The sequence below is a fragment of the Zonotrichia albicollis genome, chromosome 6, assembly GCF_047830755.1.
Source record: "Zonotrichia albicollis isolate bZonAlb1 chromosome 6, bZonAlb1.hap1, whole genome shotgun sequence".
Taxonomy (NCBI): Eukaryota; Metazoa; Chordata; class Aves; order Passeriformes; family Passerellidae; genus Zonotrichia; species Zonotrichia albicollis.
In genome coordinates, this window is record NC_133824.1 from 48,960,502 (window position 1) to 48,977,064 (window position 16,563).

Here is a 16,563-nt window from a genome sequence, read left to right on the forward strand (position 1 = left end):
CGAACACCTTCGATCTTCTCCTGCTCCACCAAGGACCCCCGGCAGTGCCCCTGCTCCTTCTGGCCATAGTGTTCTTGGACCCAGGAGGGAGGAGGAAAGCCCAGCTCCAATGTGCTCTTCAGGATGACGCAGGATGATAAATGTGGCTGGAGCCAGTGCAGAAATAGATTTGGAGGCCTGCAGGGCTTTTGGAGCAAGTTCTGTAACAAGAAGCAAGAGCACATGGCCAAAGGAAAAGTTTAAGGCAAGGTCGCCTTTAATATCTTAGCACTCAGTGAATGAGACCACCAGAGATCCCTCTGAATGATCCTCCAGGCCCAGGAAAGGACTTGGAGAAGGAGGTAGATGCATGGAAATGAGTCCTAGGAAAGTGATGTTTATGTATTAGATAAGAAAGCCACTGTAATGACTGTGTGTGGTTATGATGGATAAAACCCCTGTTGGAAAGTCTCCCCAAACAGAAATATGGAGAGATCCATCTGTGTGTCCTCTGCTTCCTATTGCTTCCTATTCTGTTGCAACGTTTATTCTGGCTGATTTTGGTATCACTCCCAATTACCATCTCCACTCCTCATGCCACGCCACGCCAAGCCACGCCAAGCCACACCATGCCATCACATCCCATCCCATCCCATCCCATCCCATCCCATCCCATCCCATCCCATCCCATCCCAGCCCAGCCCAGCCCAGCCCAGCCCAGCCCAGCCCATCCCATCCCATGGCCGCTCCCCATGTTGAAGCTCTGCCCCTCAGGCTCTGCTGCTCTCCCATCAGGACATTTTGGATCAGCACCATCCAGATCCTTCCTGGCGCCTCCTGTCTGTTGCATATTCATACATCTCATATATGATGCATAAATTCCATTCACAAAAAGGATTCCGTCTGGTCATCGTCAACTGCTCCCTCATAATCCTGATGGCATCTTCAGGACTGAGTGAGGCCAGAAGAAGTTTGTTTCTCCTGTTAAGGGAGCAATAAATTTGTTTTCACAGAAAGAATTAGGTGTCCTGTGATTGCTATCTCAGTGAAAGTACCTCATTCCTCTCTTCTTAAAAAAGCCTCTTAACGTCATTACATTTGAAACTCTATTTGTTCTATTCTTGGAGTGTTTTTTCTCCCAGTCCCCATCTCACCTCAAGAGCCCTCTGTTAATTTTTGTTTCCCTCTCCTCTGCCCAGCTGAGAGCAGGAGAAGGTGAGTGAACGGCTTTCAGGGGTGCCTGGCGTTTGGCCAGTGCCAAACCACGACAAGCTTGCAGCAGGCTATCAGCATCAGAGCCCACATTTCTTACTGACAGTACCCCTGATGATGCAATAAAAGTTATTGGAGACTGGGTGTTAGGGTGCTGGGGTGCCCATTCCAGCCCTTCACCAGAGCTCATCCTCCTCCTCCTCAGCCTTGCGAATACTTGTGGTTGTTTTTTCCTGATCTCACCCCTTTGCAAGCACGGACACCTTCCACTAGACCAGGCTGCTTCAAACCCCATCCAGCCTGGCCTGGAACACCTCCAGGGATGGGGAGGCCAGAGCATCTCTGGGAACCTGTGCCAGGGCCTCTCCACACTCGCAGGGAGGAATTTCTTCCCAATATTCCCCCTAACCCTGTTCTCTGGCAGTGGGAAGCCATTCCGCCTTGTCCTGTCACTTCAGGCCTTTGTCCAAGGCACCTCTCCAGTTCTTGGAGACTCTTTAGGCCCTGGAAGGGGCTCTAAGGTGCCCCTGAAGCCTTCCTTTCTCCAGGCTGAACAGCCCCAGCTCAGAGACCTCAGAGAAGCCACAGGGAGGGGGTTGATGCCCCGTGGAGACAATGGTGACAAACACAGATGTCACCCTGCCCCTGGAACGGGGGTGGCTGTGCTGAGGAGCACGGACTGCTCCTCCCCTTGTAGCTGCACCATCTGAGTCTGCTGAGGGAGAGGCCAAAGCCAGGGCAGAGGAAGAATTTCTGAAGGCACAAAACCACCAGCAAGGAAATCAGTAATAAACAGGTTTAATAATAAGCAGCAGTACAACAAAGTTCTGTCCCTGTGTGTGTGTTTTTGTGTGAGTGCAAGGGCAGGTGACATAAGGACAGTAAGGATAAGGATTAAAAGGAAAATGGCCTGAATGCTTTAGAGGACTCAACAGTAATTCAGTTACACCTTAAACTTATCAATTCAGAAGAGCAATATCACTTAGCATCATTTAACCTTATTTATGCCTGATACTTCCTTCCAGGCTTGCCCCAGTCAGATGTCTCAGTTACTAACATAGCTGAGAGAGCAGCACTTCTGCCACATTTGCCAGAGCAGATGCAGACGTGTGTGCACACAGCCAGCCAGCCAGGCAGAGTGAGTGCAAGGTGCCTGTGAGCAATTGCCCTGGTAGGCAGTGAAATGCTCCCTGCAGATCCCTTTGCATCTCCTCCCTGGGCCAAGGGCTGGGCCTGCAGCCCTGGGGGGATGGGCCCAGGAGCCGTCGGCGTTCGGGGATCAGCCCAGGGCAGCAGCCGGCAGAGATCCCAGCTGGGAGAGGCCCCAGTGCCAGGGAGCTTCTGCTCAGCGCTGCTGGGCCCAGCAGAGCTCCAAGGCTCTCCTTTGGGGCCGCTGCTCACAGGGCCCCAAGGCATGGGCAGCACTCACAGCAATGGTTCAGCCTGGCCACACTTGGGGCCAGCAGCTTCCTGGGACAGTGGCAGAGCAGGGATGCTGTGGCATCCAGGGCAGTACAGTCATTTCCAAGGCTGTTGATAAAAGCCCAGGAGGTGGTTGGACAGCAGCAGTTGCTGGGAGCAGAGGGTGTTTCTGATCAGCGGCACAGGAGCTGAGCCCAGGGGCTGCTCCTCAAGGCTGAGGCCTCCCATGCACAGATCAGAGCCCAGAGCGGCCTGGAAAGGGGCTGGGGATGCAGCAGCAGAGGGAGGGTGATCCTGTGGGTATTTATTGATCAGGAGACTCAAGGAATCTCTCAGCCACTGTCCCAGGGTCCTTCAGCAGTGCAGTGGAAGGGATTAATAGGCTCAGATAACTGTGTTCACAACAGGATCACCTCCACAGGCAGTGTTTTCTTCTGGCTCCCCAAAGATACTGTGGATTGCCTCCCTTAGGGACTGCATGGAGAAGTGCCTCCAGCAGCTCCCCATGGAGTAGTGTCTCCAGCAGCTCCCCATGGAGTAGTCTCTCTTCCAGCTCCCCACCAGGAAGCAGATGAAGGGTTTGATGCTGCTGTTGATGCAGCCAAGTAGGAAAAGTGCCTGGGAGGACACAACTGTGTAACCGAGCTGCTGCAGAAGAAACCAGAGACTGAGGGGCAGACTGACGAGTGCAACAAGGAAGACAACAATGTCAAGCCTCTTGTGTGGCTGCTGCAGGGAGCTAGGCTTGCGATGAATGAAGAGGATTGTGCTGGAAATGACCATGGGTACAGCAAATAGAAAGAGGTTGAGGGCGTACATGGAGGTGACAGCCACCTGACATTGTTCGTGCTCGTGTGACTGGCACAGGGAAGTCACCGTGGGACTGACAGCAAAGGAAATGAAGAGGAGGACCCAGAACAGGGGAGTCATCAACAACCACAACAAGTGTTCGGACACTTGGCAACCACAGAATACCAGGCAGAGGATGGATCTGCACCTCTGAATGCTGATGAATGTCAGCCGGTACAGCCCTATAATGTAGGTGAACAGCGACAGCTGGAAAAGCAAGCTCAAATACATCAGGGGCATTATAGCAGAGCAGGAAACCTCCTCCACAAGGAAAAGCAGTGTGGAGGGCAACATGAAGATGAGGAAGAGGAAGTCAACGTTGGCCTGTTTGGAGATGAAGTGGGTGATGGCATTAATGTGCACGAGCCAGAGAACAACTCCATTCCCAGCCAGCCCACAGAGGCAGATGAGCAGCATCATAAAGTCTATGGCCATGTTGGAGACATTGATCTCACACTGAGCAGGTGTGTCAGTCGGTGAGGTGAAAAGAGGGGACACGGTGCTCACCTCCATGGATGGATGCTGGGCAGGCAGTGGGGTGTGGCCCTGGCTGTGGTCAGAGTGGATGGGCAGTCAGTGCTTGGAGAATCCAGGAATGGACCATGTGGCTCCTCAGCAGCACCCTGCAGTGGGAAGGATGTGGGTGGAGGAGGACTGGGGAGGAGTGAGATGTGCAGGGGAGGAGGGCAGTTGAAATTGTGGGGTGGGAGAGGGAGGTGGGAGGGTCGGGCTGGTTAGCAGGAGGCTGATAAATAACATAGAGAATGAACATTTTCAGTTCTTCTGAAGTTTTTCAAAAGTAAAGTGGCCAAAATTTTAAAGGATGTGTAGTAGATAGATAATGGGATGATTCCTCTCACAGTTCAGGGATGAATACTGTGTGAATATTAAGAGAAGCTTTATTGATGTATAATTATGTTATTGCAGTCTGTTGTTTAGATGTCCCCTGTTCTCCCCATAGTCCCCTTCTCTCCCCTCTGTACTGTTGCCATCAGAGAGCCTGAGTCATCTAGGACAGGTAGAAAGAAGGGGTCTACAAAAGCTTGTTGCTGGGGGGGGAAGAGGTGCAACATGAGAACACCTGACCCTCCAGTCAAGCTGCAAGAAAGCAGGCTCCAGCAATAAACACAAAGAAGGGCTGACTGACAGACTTTGGGAGGGGCCAGGTTTAGCTGATGCAACCCCCAGGGTATCAAAGGTGAAGCATCCATCTTGAAGATCAGCCAGCCACATGGTGGGCAGCCATGAGGGAAGCTCTCAGGCCTGCTTCTCCTTATTTAGCCCTTTTGTTGCATTTTTTGTTAAGGTTTAATAAATCTGTAAAATTTTAAAAAGTGGGTGGTTGTTTCTCACAGGATGTAAAGGCTGGCACACAGGATGGCAAACATGGCAGGAACCAGTGCAGAAACAAATCAGTAGAGCTGCAGTGATTTTGGGGCAAATTCTGGAACAAGAGGCAGCAGTGCATGGCCAGAGGAAAAGTTCAAGGCAAGGGCATCTTTAATATGGCAGCATTAATTGAATATGACCGCCAGAGAGACCCCTCTGAATGAACCTTCAGGATCATAAAAGGACTTGCAGGAGGAGTTGGATGCATGGAAATAAGTTCTAGGAAAATGGTGTTTGTGTGATAGATAAGAAATACTTTTTAATGCCTACATGTGGTTCTAATAGATTAATACCCAGTTGTAAAATCTCACCATAGACACAAGACAAGGAGAGATCCCTCTATGTCCTGTGCAGGTCAAGAATTCCTGCTTCCTCATGCTTTGCAGTGTGTTAGAAAGTTTGTTCTGGCCCATTTCAGTATTAAGATACAGACGGGATGCACAAGAGGAGGGGGGAGCTGGGGAGGGCACTGCAGTCACCGGGAGAGGGTGGCAGGAACAGAGCAGCTGCTGCAGCAGAGGAAGGTGGGGTAGGGAGGAAGGCAAACATTGCACTGACCTGTTCCCTGTGGGGCAGCAGCAGGCAAAGGGCTCTGTGCAGATCAGCGGCGCTTCCTGGTCCCTCTTGCTCCTTTGGGATCCGTGTCCTAAAGTGGCTCCTGCCAGGTCAGGGACATGAAGGAGAAAGTGCCCAGGTCACCAGGAGCTCTGCATTCTCAACCTGCTGGCTCCTGTCTGTGCCCAGTTCTGGTGTGGCTTCCCAAGGCTTGGTGGAGTCATGGGGGGAGTGGGGGAATCGAAAATTGCAACTTAGTCTACCACAGAAATTCAGTTCCTCTGAGTTATTTATGTTGGGTGCGGGTATTTTTTGGGGGGTTTTTTGTGGTTTATTTTCCCCTACAGCGGAAGTGGCTTTTGTCAGAAGCTCTAAATGAAGATTTTTGTGATTGGCTCCTCTTTCTCTCCTGATGAGAAACATTTCTTCCCTGCAGTGTCCCATTCTGCAACTGCCTGCCCTCTCTAAATAGGTTTCTACTGTTCCTTGTTTCTCTTCCCTGAGGGATCATTCTCCCTCCAGCAGCAGAGGGATGCTGGTGCCACTGGAATGCTGCTGGCAGTGCTGGCAGTGTGGGTGAGGCAGCTGGGTGCTTCTCAGAAAAAACTCCTGTTCCAGGAAGGGCTCTGAGATCATTGCAAAAACATGCTCTGGGCCTAGGAAGCACAGCTGAGCTGCTTCCTCCTGCTATCCCAATTCCATCCTCATCCCTGCTGCCCATCCTCATCCCCATCTCCATCCCTTTCCCCATCCCCATCACCAACACCATCCCCACCCCGCTCTCCATCCTCACCCCATCCTTTCACATCCCACAGGTTTCCCAGTTTGGGCTGTTCCCCCACTCCAAGAGTCGCCTGTCAGGCTCTGCTCTCCTCCAGTGGGGAGATTTGGCATTGCCGGCATCCAGACCCCCTCCAACGTGCTCTGAGCCTCTCCTGACCCCTTCAAAACTGCCTGCAACACCCCAGTCCATCCCTAGGGACCCCTGTGCCCCAGAAAAGCCCTGATCCTTCCCTGCTCCACCAGGGAGCCCTTGCAGGGTCCCTGCTCCTCCTGGCCATAGGGTTCTTAGACCCAGGAGGCAGGAGGAAAGCCCAGCTCCAATGTTCTCCAGAGCAGAAGACAGAATTTTAAATGTGGCTGGAGCCAGTGCAGAAATGGATTTGGGGGCCTGCAGTGGTTTTGGGGCAAGTTCTGTAACAAAAAGCAAGAGCACATGGCCAAAGGAAAAGTTCAAGGCAAGGTCACCTTTAATATCAGAGCACTCAGTGAATGAGACCACGATAGACCCCTCTGAATGATCCTGCAGGGCCAGGAAAGGAGAAGAAGGTGGATGCATGGAAATGAGCCCTAGGAAAGTGATCTTTATATAATAGATAAGAAACACACTTTAACTGTAGTGTGTGGTTATGATGGAAAAAGACCCTGTTGTAAAATCTCACCCCAAACAGAAATACGGAGAGATCCATCTGTGTGTCCTCTGCTTCCTAATGCTTCTCATTGTGTTGGAAAGTTTATTCAGGCTGATTTTGGAATCACTCCCAAGTCCCATCTCCTGTCCTCATGCCATGCCATGCCATGCCATGCCATGCCATGCCATGCCATGCCATGCCATGCCATGCCATTTCATGTCATGCCATGCCAACCCTGCCACGCCATGCCATTCCATCCCACCCTATCCCATCCCATCCCACCCCATCCCATCCCATCCCATGGCCGCTCCCCATGTTGAAGCTCTGCCCCTCAGGCTCTGCTGCTCTCTAATCAGGACATTTGGGATCAGCACCATCCAGATCCTTCCTGGTGCCTTCTGCTCCCTCCCACATGCCCAGACCCCTGGCGACGCTTCCCCCCCTGCCCGCCAGCCCCGCTGCCCCCGGGAGCAGGGACATCTCTGCTGTGACACTCACAGAGCCCTCGGGGTGGGGAATGCTGAGCCCCTGGGCCATCGTGTCCGTGCCAGCCCAGCTCTGGCACTGGGGATCATGGTTGCTGCAGGGAGCACAAACCATGGCTGTGTCCCCTCCCTCCAGCCACATTCCCGGCTGGCAGCAGCAGCCAGAGGAAGCCGGGAAGCGCTGGCAGAGGGGGCAAAGGCAGCTCAGGGTTCACGGTGCTGTTTATTGATATCAGACCTCAGTGGGATGCAGGAACCGGGTGCCAGGGGGAATTCTGGGGTCACAGCCATGTTGGGAAGGATCCCTTTCAGGAAAGCAGGTTTTAAGTGTTCTGGGAGGTGTAAGAGAGGAGGGAAAGCCTTGCTCCAATGTGCTTCCTGCAGAGCATCCCTCCCATGGCCCTTGGCAATGCTCCTGCTGCCTTCTCCTGCAGGAATTGAGGTGGGAGGGTGACTCTGCGGATGTTTATTAATCAAGTGACTTAAGGAAACCCTCAGGCAATGCCCCGAGGTGCTTCATCAGTGCAGCGGAAGGGATCAACAGGCTCAGACTGCTATGGAATCACTGAAATCATTCCCTGGTGGAATCATTGCTGCTGGCACCAAAACCTTCTAGACAAATTTCCTGAGGTACACACGAAGCAGTTCTTCCAGCATCTCTGTGAAAAACACCAATCACTTTTTTTTTAAATGTTAAAAGTTTAATAGTAATAAAATGGTTATGAAATAGTAATATAATTAGAGCAATAAAAATGTTGACAATTAGGATTTAGCATAACACAGGACAATAAAAACAAAGAGTTACAGACAGTCCTCTTTCTCGGAAAAATAAGCCTGAAAAAGGACACATATTAACAGGGGATTAACCCTTAAAAGCAGTAACCTGTTGCACATTCATACATCTCATACATGGTGCATAAATTCGATTCACAAAAAGGATTCTGTCTGGTCATCGTCAACTGCTCCCTCATAATCCTGATGTCATCTTCAGGATTCAGCAAGGCAGGAAGAAGTTAGTTTCTCCTGTTAAGGGAACTATAAATTCTTTTTCACAGAAAGATTTAGGTGTCCTGTGGTAGATATCTAGGGGACAGTACCTCATTCCTCTCTTTTTAAAAAAGCCTCTTAATATCATTACATTTGAAACTCTATTTTTTCTATTCTTGGAGTGGTTTTTTTCTCCCAGTTCTCATCTCAACTCATAAGCCCTTTGTTAATTTTTGTTTCCCTCTCCTCTGCTGTTGTAGTGTGTTGTTAAGTTTCTTGTGTTATTCCCCCAATTTATGTAGTGTTTCCCCCTATTATGTGTAAAATGTTTTTGTCCCCCCAGTTTTTCCCGCCACAGCCCTGATGTCCCTTAGGTTACCATGGTTACCCCTGTGTCTGCCACCCAAGTTATATAATTTCTCCTACCCCTTTTTCCCTTTTTAGTAAATCTTTTCTCCTTCCTGGGCTCAGTCAATCACCCTCCACTCCTCCTGGTTTTCCAGAACTTTCGTTCCCCTGGAAGCAGTGGTTGGCTGGGGTCCCGGGACCCCTCCCGTACCTTTTGATTATTGGTTTCCATGGAGTGTCAGTTCTGTGAACTTCATCCCCCTCACCTTTCCCGATTGGTTCCACCTGTACCCACCCCCCCTCCTTTATAATCCTGTTTCACCCCCTGTTCAGGGCCGCTTTCCCGGTTGGTTTCCCCACGTTGGATCCCACTACACCTTCAATAAACCGACGTTTAACCCCCGAAGACGTGGTCAGCTCCGTTCCTCACCAATACCAGCGGTGTAAGCCAGTCCGCAGCCAGCGCAGCCCGAGGCCATCAGACGCCGAGGGGTGCTGGCTAGTAATTGCAGAGGGGCGTCGGCCATTCGCCCTCAGCTAGCTGGACTTCGAACATCAGGCCACGTAAGCCCCCCCACACTCTGCCCAGCTGAGAGCAGGAGAAGGTGAGTGAACGGCTTTCATAGGTGCCTGGCGTTTGGCCAGTGCCAAACCAAGACAGGCTTGCAGCAGGCTATCAGCATCAGAGCCCACATTTCTTACTGACAGTACCCCTGATGATGCAATAAAAGCTATTGGAGACCAGATGTTGGGGTGCTGGGGTGCCCCTTCACCAGAGCTCATCCTCTTCCTCCTCAGCCTTGGGAATACTTGTGGTTGTTTTTTCCTCATCTCACCCTTTGCAAGCAGGGACACCTTCCACTAGACCAGGGCTGCTTCAAACCCCATCCAGCCTGGCCTGGAACACCTCCAGGGATGGGGAGGCCAGAGCATCTCTGGGAACCTGTGCCAGGGCCTCTCCACCTTCACAGGGAAGAATTTCTTCCCAGTATTCCCCCTAACCTTGTTCTCTGGCAGTGGGAAGCCATTCTGCCTTGTCCTGTCACTTCAGGCCTTTGTCCAACCAAACAGCACCTCTGCTGTTCTTGGAGCCTCTTTAGGCCCTGGAAGGGGCTCTAAGGTCTCCCTGAAGCCTTCCCTTCTCCAGGCTGAACAGCCCCAGCTCAGAGACCTCAGAGAAGCCACAGGGAGGGGGTTGATGCCCCGTGGAGACAATGGTGACAAACACAGATGTCACAGAGCTCCGGGAAGGGGTGGCTGTGCTGAGGAGCACGGACTGCTCCTCCCCTTGGAGCTGCACCATCCCAGCCTGCTGAGGGAGAGGCCAAAGCCAGGGCAGAGGAAGAATTTCTGAAGGCACAAAATCACCAGCAAGGAAATCAGTAAAAACCAGGTTTAATATTAAGCAAACCAATGTGCTATCCCTATTTCTGTGTTTGTGTGTATTCAGGGGTGTATGACAAAAGGACAGCGAGGGTAAGGATTAAAAGGAAAATAGCATAAATGCTTTGCAACACTCAAACAGTACTTCAGTTACACCTTAAACTTATCAATTCAGAAGAGAAATATCACTTAGAAGCTTTTAACCCTGTTTATGCCTGATAGTTCCTTGCAGGCCTACCCCAGTCAGATGTCTCAGGTACTAACACAGCTGAGAGAGCAGCATTTCTGCCACATTTGCCAGAGCAGATGCAGACGTGTGTGCACACAGCCAGCCAGCCAGGCAGAGTGAGTGCAAGGTGCCTGTGAGCAATTGCCCTGGCAGGCAGTGAAATGGTCCCTGCGGATCCCTTTGCTTCTCCTCCCTGGGCCAAGGGCTGGGCCTGCAGCCCTGGGGGGATGGGCCCAGGAGCCGTCGGCGTTCGGGGATCAGCCCAGGGCAGCAGCCGGCAGAGATCCCAGCTGGGAGAGGCCCCAGTGCCAGGGAGCTTCTGCTCAGCGCTGCTGGGCCCAGCAGAGCTCCAAGGCTCTCCTTTGGGGCCGCTGCTCACAGGGCCCCAAGGCATGGGCGCCACTCACAGCAATGGTTCAGCCTGGCCACACTTGGGGCCGGCAGCTTTCTGGGACAGTGGCAGAGCAGGGATGCTGTGGCATCCACAGCAGTACAATAATTTCCCAGGCTGTTGATAAAAGCCCAGGAGGTGGTTGGACAGCAGCAGTTGCTGGGAGCAGATCAGCGCCACAGGAGCTGAGCCCAGGGGCTGCTCCTCAAGGCTGAGGCCTAAGCAGGCTTTCTGAGATCCCAGTGCAGCCTGATTTTAGGAAAATTAATCCACAAACATCAGAGGTTTATGTCCAAACAGGAGACTGAGGAGTCCTTTGACTTTATTTGAGTAAAGGTAGAGGCTATCAGGCATTCACCTGGGATCTCGCCAATTTTTGTGAGGGCACAGCCTCCCTTTTTGTTCTGATTTCCTGGCCGCATTTCCCTTCTCTCTTTCTTCACTGGCTCAGGTACTTGAGAGGTACAGACTCCCCAGTACACCTGACACTAAAGATTGCCCTCTAACGTATAACCCACCCATTCAATTTTTAAATCTTACACAATTTAGGGGTTTTCCTTCCCCATTCTTTCTTTCACCTTTTGATGTCTAATTTCATTTATCAGCAAACCTAAAGTTTCTTTGCAAATGGAAATATCTTCTCCATTCATCAATCAGTGGAATCATTCCCATTGTTTCCTTTATCTCCCAGTGCTAGTTGTATCTACCAGCAGACCCACAGCATGTTTGTAAAGACAAATCTGCCATTGCTCTCATTGGAAAGGGGTTGGGTGTTGCACCAGCACAGGGAGGGTGACACTTTAAATATTTATTCATCAGGTGAATTAAGCAGTCCCTCAGCCACAGTCCCAGAGTCCCTCAGTAGTGCAGCGGGAAGATTCAACAGGCTCAGAGCACAGTGTCCATGGCAGGATCATGGCTGTGTGCAGTGTCTGTCTCCTCAAAGACCCTCCTGAGGGAGAGCCGGAGGGACCCCACAGAGCAGGACCTCCAGCACCTCCCCACCAGGAAGTAGATGAAGGGTTTGATGGTGCTGTGGATGCAGGCGATCAGGAAAACAACCTGGGAGGACACAATGGTGTAGCCGAGGTACTGCAGTAAATTCCAGAGGCTGAGGGGCAGAGTGAAGAGCACAATGAGGCAGATAACAATGTTGAGTCTCTTGGGTTGCTGCTGATGGGAGCCAGGCTTGACCTTAATGAAGAAGATTGTGCTGGAAATGAGCACGATGGGAGCACAGAGGAGAAGGTTGAAGGCGTGCACAGAGATGAGAGACACCCAGCAGTGCTCAGATAGCTGGACAAAACACAGAGAAATCATGGTGGCAAAGACAGTGATGAAAGTGATGAGCAGGGCAAGCACCACCCATGACAGGTGTTGGGGACGCTGGCAGCAGAGCCAGAGCGGGCAGTGGATGGAGCGGCACCTCAGGATGCTGATGCATGTCAGTGAGTACAGACAAAAGGTGTGTGACACCAGTGGCACCCTGACAAGAAACCACACATACTGCAAGGGCATGATGATAGAGCAGGACACATTTCCCAGCAGGAAGAGCAGAGGGGAGGGCAACAGAATGAGGAGGAAGAGGAAGTCCAGAAGAGTCAGCATGAGAATGTAAAGGATGGTGCTGTTCCTGGACAAACAGCAGGAGCCAAGGAGCCAGAGCACAGCCCCGTTCCCAGTTAGCCCACAGAGGCAGATGAGCAGTGTCACACTGTGCATGGCCACGCTGGTGACATCTGTCTCACAGAGATCATTAACTTCAGTGGGTGAGGCAGGAGATGGGAACACGGTGGTCACCTCCATAGATGGATGCTGGGCAGGCAGTGGAATGTGGCCCCTGGCTGTGGTCAGAGTGGATGGGCAGTCAGTGCTTGGAGACTCCAGGGATGGACCATGTGGCTCCTCAGCAGCTCCCTGCAGTGGGAAGAATTCAGTGGGGAGGAGTGAGGTGGGAGGGTTGGGCTGCTCTGCAGGGAATATGAAAATAAGGCACAGGGCAGAGAAAAGTTGAGCTGTGGAGGACACTCGAGTCACCAGGAGAGGATGGCAGGAACAGAGCAGCTGCTGCAGGAGAGGAAGGTGGGGTAGGGAGGAAGGCAAACATTCCACTGACCTGTTTCCTGTGGGGCAGCAGCAGGCAAAGGGCTCTGTGCAGATCAGCGGCGCTTCCTGGTCCCTCTTGCTCCTTTGGGATCCATGTCCTAAAGCGGCTCCTGCCGGGTCAGGGACATGAAGGAGAAAGTGCCCAGGTACCAGGAGCTCCCCATTCCCATCCTGCTGGCTCCTGTCTGTGCCCAGCCCTGGTGTTGCTCCCCAAGGTTTGGTGGGGTCATAGGGCAGTCGGAAGTTATTTTACAACTTCAGCTACATCAGAGCTCCACTCCCCCAGAGTAATGTATATTGATTTTTTTTTTTTCTTTGCCAAAAAGGAATTGGCTTTTGTCTAAAATCCACATGAAGAACTTTGCAAATGGCTCCTCATTTTATTCTGATTAGAAACATTCCTTCCCTGCGCAATTACCCATTCTCCAACTGCCTTCTCTCTACCATTCCTCAGAACTCTTGCCTGAGGGGTCATTGTTCCTTCAGCAGCAGAGGGATACTGGTGGTGCTGGTGGCACTGGAATGCTGCTGGCAGTGCTGGTGTAGAGTCTGGCTGCTTGTCAGAAACTGCTCCCATTCTGGGAAGAGCTCCAGAACCATTGCCAAAGCTAGCCCTGTGCCCAACAACGCAAAACTGAGGCAAGAATTCCCATTTTTGCATTCTCCCCCAGGCTCACAGAGCCCAAGGGAAGGACAGCACTCAGTTGCTTGCAGCCAGGCTATCAGCACTTGGAGCCCACCCTAATTACTGCCAATCCCCATGATGATGCAATGAAAGCTATCAGGGACCAGGGTGCTGTGAACTCCCTGCCAGCCCTTCACCAGAGCTGCTCCTGCTCCTCCTCAGTCCTGGGAACACTTGGGGTCATTTGTGACACCTGATCCCAGACTGTCCCTTTGCCAGCAGAGATAACTGCCACTATAACAGATTGCTCCAAACCCCATCCAGCCTGGCCTTGGTGACTTTCAGGGATCCAGGGACAGCCAAAGCCTCACAGTGCAGCCTGTGCCAGAGCATCAGCACCCTCACAGGGAAGGATTTCTTCCCAATATCCAATCTGACCGCACCCTCTGTCAGTGGGAAGCCATTCCCTCTTTTTGTGTCACTCCATGTCCTTGTCTATCTTCACCTCTCCTGGAGCCCCATCAGCTCCTGGATCATGAAGTTTTTGCACTTGAAAGGATTGGGCTGGTGAGGGGATGTGAGAGTCCACAGCTGGGGACAGAAACACAGTGTCAGCAGGAAGAGAGGTGACAGTTCTGGTCCCAGGGCCAGCAGTTTCCAGGAGGAGCATCCCAGATCCCTGAGGGACATGTAAACCTGGGTAGGAATCATCTCACCTCAGCTTTCTGGAAATTCTTTGGAATTCCCGCTAGGCTGCTGCCTGACTGCAAAGGAAGTGTAGAGGATCACTCAAAGGAAACCTGCAACTTTCTAAAGATTAAAGCCAAGAGAGCTGCATGGATTTGCCTCTTCTCGGAAGAAATGTAATTGCTGACATCTTAAATCATCCCTCTGCTGTGTTCCAGTGCTCCAGCTGAGCCAAAGAAATTTTTATTGCATGAATCTTCTTGGAAACGGTGTGGTGAAGGTGAAGTACCTCTGAAATTGTGGCATACACATGGCAAAACTAGATTTGAATCAGAAATCAAACTTTAAGAGGACATTTGTAGTGCAGTGTCCTTAGGATCCACATCAGGAATGACAGGGGGCAAGTTAAGGCAGTTCATAAGACGAAAATTTTTGAATTCTGCTTGCTTTAAAAATGAAAGATGCAGCTGAGATGGAGCCCAAGTGCTTTGGGCACAGGTATGGTTGCTGAGGCTCTCTCCCGTTGCTCATTTCCCGGGCAGAGTGAAGAGCAGCTGAGGAGCAGAACCCTGAGCCCGTGGCAGGCTCTGAGGCAGCTGCCTGTGTGTGAGAGCCCTGGAGAACACGAGGCAGCACGGAGAGCAGGGGCTGTGGCAGGAGCTGGGACAGAGCCCGCGCCGGACGCTGCTCGGGCTCAGCCCGCGGGCTGCGCTCCCCTTTCCCAAGGGACCATTCCAGGGAACCTCCTGCAGATCCCGGCCCAGGGACAGCAGCTGGAGCCTGGCAGCTGAGGGCAGTGCACTGCGGGCAAGTTCTCCAGGCTGCCAGAGGAAACCAGGTCAGACTCTTCTCTTCCACCTTGATCAGGGCCCCCTCATTGGGTGGAACCTGGTTATTGATTTTGGGGGCAGAACTGAGGTCTGTAGGGAATTAAGGGCTATAAATAGTGTGGGAAAAGGGAGGGAATATTGAAACAAGTGTCCTGTTGAGGGTTATCCAGCAGCTCAGTGATATCAACTGACACCTGAGAGTCCAGCTCAGATCCATCCCAAAGCCATTTGCTCTCTGATATCTCCATGGGCAGTCCTCTCCTTCTCCAATTGTTTTCCTGCTCCAGCTCTGTCCTGTCCACAGCCAGGAAGGAGGTATCTCCCTGGCTTTTGTGCCAGGCACACAGGACCAGGCTCCCACATCCTCCTTGCCATCTCTCCTGTCCCTCACCCCTCCCTGTGCTGCTCCACATGGAAGCTGTGGGTGGGAAAAGATGGGAAAGCCACGTTTGGGGGACAGCAGCATTGCTGTGATGTGTCTGTTTGTCACCCCTGCAGCTGTGTGAGGGCAGGAGAAGCAGCAGAGGTGTCACCATGAGCACTTTGTCCCCTGGCACGGAGGGAGCCAGCCCTGCCTGCTGGAGCCAGCCCGGTGGGAAGGCATCCCAGGGGAGCTGGAATGAGGAGAGCCACAACAACTGGAGCCAGTGTGACAACAGGCAGTGGAGCAAAGTGCCTGTCCCACTGCTGCTGCTGCTGCTGTGGCTGTGTGGGATGGTGGGAATGGGGCTGTGCTCTGGCTCCTCAGCTTCTGCATCCACAGGAACCCCATCACCCCCTGTGTGCTCACCCTGGCCATGGCTGGCTCCACCTTCCTGCTCTCCATCACCATCACCCTGGCGATATTTTCTGTCCCAGAGAGCTTCTGCCCCCAGCTGGGCTCATGGGGTGTGACAGCTGGGCTGAAGGTCCCCATCCTCTTGGCTTTCACTGCTGCTGTCTCCTCTCTGACAGCCCTCAGTGCTGTCACAGCTCTGTTTGTCCTCCCGTGTCCTGCTGGCCCTGCCCCTGCTCCCAGTGCTTCCCAGTGCTCCTGTGTGCCCTGCTCTGGCTGCTCTCCTTCCTGCTCACTGCCACCCTCCTGTGCTGCCCTTTGGTGCCCATGGCCTTGGTGCTGAGCTGCCTCTTCTCAGTGCTCAGCCTGACCTGTTCTGCTCTGGCCCTGCTGGCCAGGCTCCTGTGCTGCTCATGGAAACAGCTGCCAGGGAAGCTCTGTGCCCTGCTCCTGCTGCTCCTGTCATCTCCTTCCCCTTCCTCACTGCTGTTTTTGGGCACTGGCTCTTGCTGAGGGTATTTGACTTCTCTGTCTTTGCCCCCAGCACCTCTCTCCTGCTCACCTGTGCCCAGAGCAGTGCCCTCCCTCTGATTGACTGCCTGGCTGGGAGCTGTGCAAAGGAATTCACCCCTTTGATAGTGCTGCCTTCCAGAGGGCTTTTGAGGCTTTAGTGCCAGAGCCAGGGCATAGGGACAACACAGGGGATCCATCATCATGTGGAATAATCATGAAACAGAGTCATCACAATATAGAACAATTAAATATCCAGAGTGGGAAGGGAGCTACAAGCACCATGGAGTTGAGCTCCTGGCCCTGCACAGGACATGCCAACAATCCCAGCCTGTGCCTGAGAGCATTGTGCAAATACTGCTTGAGCTCTGTCAGGCTGGTGCTGTGTG

The 16,563-nt window shown here is 52.4% G+C and overlaps 2 protein-coding genes and 1 pseudogene across 2 annotated transcripts; 1 reads left to right on the plus strand and 2 right to left on the minus strand.

Moving 5' to 3' along the window:
- Positions 1–2,666: 2,666 nt before the first annotated feature.
- On the minus strand, positions 2,667–4,292 carry LOC141729265 (mas-related G-protein coupled receptor member A1-like). Its single transcript, XM_074542168.1, has one exon. The coding sequence runs from the start codon at positions 3,973–3,975 to the stop codon at positions 2,998–3,000; it is 978 nt and encodes a 325-aa protein (XP_074398269.1). The 5' UTR covers positions 3,976–4,292; the 3' UTR covers positions 2,667–2,997.
- A 7,020-nt stretch (positions 4,293–11,312) lies between these two features.
- Positions 11,313–12,447, minus strand: LOC106630542 (mas-related G-protein coupled receptor member D-like). The gene has a single exon (XM_074542169.1). The coding sequence runs from the start codon at positions 12,445–12,447 to the stop codon at positions 11,530–11,532; it is 918 nt and encodes a 305-aa protein (XP_074398270.1). The 3' UTR covers positions 11,313–11,529.
- Positions 12,448–15,423: 2,976 nt separating this feature from the next.
- Positions 15,424–16,335, plus strand: LOC141729292 (mas-related G-protein coupled receptor member D-like; annotated as a pseudogene).
- Positions 16,336–16,563: the final 228 nt, after the last annotated feature.